General features: G+C 43.8%; 2 protein-coding genes across 2 annotated transcripts in view; both read left to right on the forward strand.

Moving 5' to 3' along the window:
* SARC_05975 (hypothetical protein) overlaps window positions 1-2,303 on the forward strand; it is a 5,157-nt gene extending 2,854 nt beyond the window's left edge. The window contains exon 4 of the mRNA XM_014300145.1: window positions 967-2,303. Within this exon, the coding sequence (XP_014155620.1) occupies window positions 967-1,103 (137 nt within the window). The 3' untranslated portion in view covers window positions 1,104-2,303. The remainder of the gene's footprint in view (window positions 1-966) is intronic.
* Window positions 2,304-3,299: 996 nt separating this feature from the next.
* On the forward strand, window positions 3,300-3,731 carry SARC_05976 (hypothetical protein; the record flags this gene model as incomplete). The annotated part of the gene is made up of 1 exon (XM_014300146.1): window positions 3,300-3,731. The coding sequence occupies one exon, from the start codon at window positions 3,300-3,302 to the stop codon at window positions 3,729-3,731; it is 432 nt and encodes a 143-aa protein (XP_014155621.1).
* Between the last annotated feature and the right edge of the window lie 287 nt (window positions 3,732-4,018).

Below are 4,018 nucleotides of genomic sequence, written 5' to 3' on the forward strand. Positions count from 1 at the left end.
GTAGCAAACGAGAGAGTGTTTGATCTCAAGTCCCTGTGGTATCATTGTTGTAGCATACGAGAGAGTGTTTGATCTCAAGTCCCTGTGGTATCATTGTTGTAGCAAACGAGAGAGTGTTTGATCACAAGTCCCTGTGGTATCGTTGTTGTAGCATATGAGAGAGTGTTTGATCTCAAGTCTCAGTGGTATCATTGTTGTAGCATACGAGAGAGTGTTTGATCTCAAGCCCCTGTGGTTTCGTCGCGCAGCAGAATGTTTGTTCAAACTGTGACCCGAGGACTCGAGGTGCATCATCATTATTTCGAGTGTGTCATTGATGTAACGAACCGATTTTGTATAGTAGAAGCATTTGAGTAGTCAAACAATCTACTCATAGTTTTGTGATGAACTTCTTATTCGCACAATATTCAAGCTCACGTATTTAAGCATATGTATGTGTGTTATATATCGTTAGAGACTTGTGAACTTCAGGTGCAATCGAGTGAACGAATTTCTCAAATAATGTGTTTTTGTATCAGGAATGTCTGACATGTCTGTCAACTATCATCATTTTTTCGTATCGGATTTTTATATCGGATCTTCATACTCCCGCATGTCTATGCTTTGCGCAATTGATCATTATTAGCATGCATGAGAGTGTATGCTTTTAGACGTGCATGTCTATGTATTCTGTTCTTATTTTATTCACAATCACCGTATACATCAGTCTGTGTAGGTATAGTGTTGAGCGCACTCCCGCAACAGGCTGAATTTGATACAGACGGAGTGCAACTCCGCACAACTGCCTATAGAGAGTATTTTTGAGTACACACGTGTAATTATATACCGAATGACACTTTTCCACGTACCAATCGAATGGTTTTTATCTCAATTTTGTTAATTGAAGAATTAACGCTTCTCGGGTCACCTGGCGTCCTTCGACCCATGTTACGCTTTCTCACTTCGGCGCATTTTATCCTATCACAGCGGTACTGATCATAATGATAATGGGGCGTGCACTGGGGTTGGCAATCGAGGCGTTCGTAGTGTACGGTGCTGTCAAGAACATGCTCTCGGAGGATGCCACAGTCAATCGGCTCAAGTCAAAGGGGAGTAGCACATAGCTGCCTCTCAGTGGCTGGATAGTTGGTTTGTTGGTTGGACATCGTATATACCACGTCGGCTGGTGGATTCTACGTTCATAGTGCTGGTGTCAGGTGATGGTGCTTATTCCATCTAGGTTGAAATAGGTAAGAGCACTCTTCCCACAAGACGCTATGATTCAGAGAAAAATCTTTCTTTGCATGGCAGATACACCTGTTCGAGGCTTGCGTATCTTTTGTGGCGTACTGCCATTACTAAAACAAATCTCGCTCGCAGCCATACATGTAAGCCGCCTACGGACGCCAGTCTTCAAACACGAATTCTAGTGTTTAGTACACAACGTGAAAGTAGCCGTTATTGCCCTCGAAAAAGGTCACTGTCAGTGCTTCTTCTGCTATAGAAACTTTGCACCTAGTAGAATGTGAGACTCTGTGAGTACATTCGACTATCAAGCGGAACCTACACCTGTGCATACTACCAGTGTGCTATTCAGAGGAGTGGAGTGTAGCGTCTACACTGGAGGAATTTGGAGCAATATCATGGTATGCACGCTCTGCTGATGCCGATAAACACGTGTGCTGTCTACAGTCCGGTTTGGGACGCGAATCTTGGACAGCAATAAGTATTACTCTTTAGCAGTAAGAATGGCCCATTCCATGGAGCCTCAGGGTACATAGACCTTCAGTAGGAGAGTCTTTTTACACACGGACGAGGGTGTCCCTTTATGCACCGCCTCTCAGTATGAGAATGTACATAGACCCTCAGTATGAGAGTTTCCTTACACACGGAAAAGAGCACCGCTCAACACCTGACTTCGGATGTGTATCTTGTAACTAATAAAATCTTGCACACACATCTACAAAAATTACATCGAGCAACACACAGACAGATTTATCGAGTGATAGGGCAAGCTGGCAGAGGAAGAGCGGCTCAAGCCCTTGTAATTGAAGTGGGAGAGCAAAAAGCGGTCCAGGACTAGTTTGACACCCCTGTTACCACTATAAAAGGAAGGTTTTTTAGGCTGAAAGTGACACAAGAAATCGGTCGGACACATAAGTTTGTGCCGAACCTAATCTGCTGCAATTGATTCAGTGATTGCGATAAGTTTCCGCGGCCGCAGCTAATACAGTATTTGAGCACGCGCACGCGTAAAAGAACCGACAGACAGATATTGTAATTGGCGAAGATAATAATAAATAACTGAACATGTATGGAGCGCATTTGAATACGAATCAGATACCGAGCATATCGATGATTGATACAGATAGTCAGATACGCTGATGTGGTGCCTACAGCAGGTCAACAGAATCGCGATGATAGTAATGATCTCACCAGTGTGCAATGTCGTCCACTGGTCTGACACTCTGAGATCTGTGCACCATACCGGCATACATACCCATGTCCGGATGTCCCATTGTTTCCCTGTGAAAGACAGAGGTGAAAAAAATGGAGCAGAAAACAAATGGCCAATAGAAATAAATACGTGCTAAAATCATTTTTAAGTTTTCTTTTGGGTGATTGACCATTGGGTCGCCTCGATTGGAAAAATAGCCAGCTATGTATCAGCTGGGAACAACATTTTTGTTACCCTAGCCAAACAAAGTATGCATCAACAACTATTCTTCTCATAACTTTTAAAAGCGCCTATCCGATCAATGCGATCATACTTTACAGTTTACACCATTATCAATTCTGCTGAATTTACGATTTCCGCTACATACGACGAAACCTAATTTCTACTCGCGAGTCGCGACCCTTATCCAGAGGGCCGTGATATATGTGAATAGGATATTCTCGCGAGGGGTAAACCATAGCCTCCTATTCTAAATCAGTAGTATATAATGCAAGATAAAGTTCAAAATGAAATCACTCATACAGTAGCGAATCAATTTTAACTGTCATGAACTCCGGCCTTTGTCGCAGGGGCACTAGCAGCGCAAAAATGAATTGCGAACAGACAAAATCGGATGCGTATTAACAGTGCCACTTTTCTTGTCGCTTCTACTGATGGAACTGTCACTAGTGGGAACATCTATGACCGTATGAATAGGTAGTGTGTCGCCAATTCTCTTGGAGAGTTTACTGCTATTCACATAATCAGTGCCTCGAGAAGATCTCTGCCACCTGTGCCTTGGGTAACATCGTCAACTTTAAACTCGAAAAGATTAGCAGTTTCGTATGTCACGGCCGCGTCTATTGGAGAAAGAAGCCATCTAATGACCGAAACTGAGTATCATTCTGTCGTAGAATTTGGCCCACGAGATGATCCAATTAGAGAGTTTTTGCTCAGGGTCGGCGACGCTTCTCAAGGCACTGATTATGTGAATAGCATTAAACACCCCAAGAGAATTGGCGACACAGTACCAATTCATACGGTCATAGATGTTCCCACTAATGACCGTTCCATTAGTACAAGCGACAAGAAAAGTGATGCCGATTATGCTGATCTTGAAGAGTTCAATGCACACTCTTCGCTGGATTCGGAAGAAATTAAGGACGAATGGAATGTCCGGAAGTCGAAGGGCTTTGTTGTCGCCGGCGGAGACACACTAGGGTCGTTTGAAGCTTTCTTATCTCTGGAGGAAGAATCTGAAGAAATGTGCGAAGAAGAAGCCGCTAAACAATACCACCAGCGTTACATCATATAGACATTGCAAGATGGGGGCTGGGGATCTCTTTCGACTTCCTCTATGGCTGGAGTGCCTTGACTGTCCCCGAGTTACAGATACAATGCATTCTATAAGCGACACACACACACACACAAACGCATACACAGACACAGACACACACATACACTCACAGACACACACTCACACACACATACACACACATACACCCACACGCGCACACAAACACACACAAACACCCACAAACACACACAAACACACACAAACACACACAAACACGCGCACACACACACAAACACGCACACACA

Source organism: Sphaeroforma arctica (genome assembly GCF_001186125.1).
Source record: "Sphaeroforma arctica JP610 unplaced genomic scaffold supercont1.408, whole genome shotgun sequence".
In the NCBI taxonomy this organism is placed as follows: domain Eukaryota; class Ichthyosporea; order Ichthyophonida; genus Sphaeroforma; species Sphaeroforma arctica.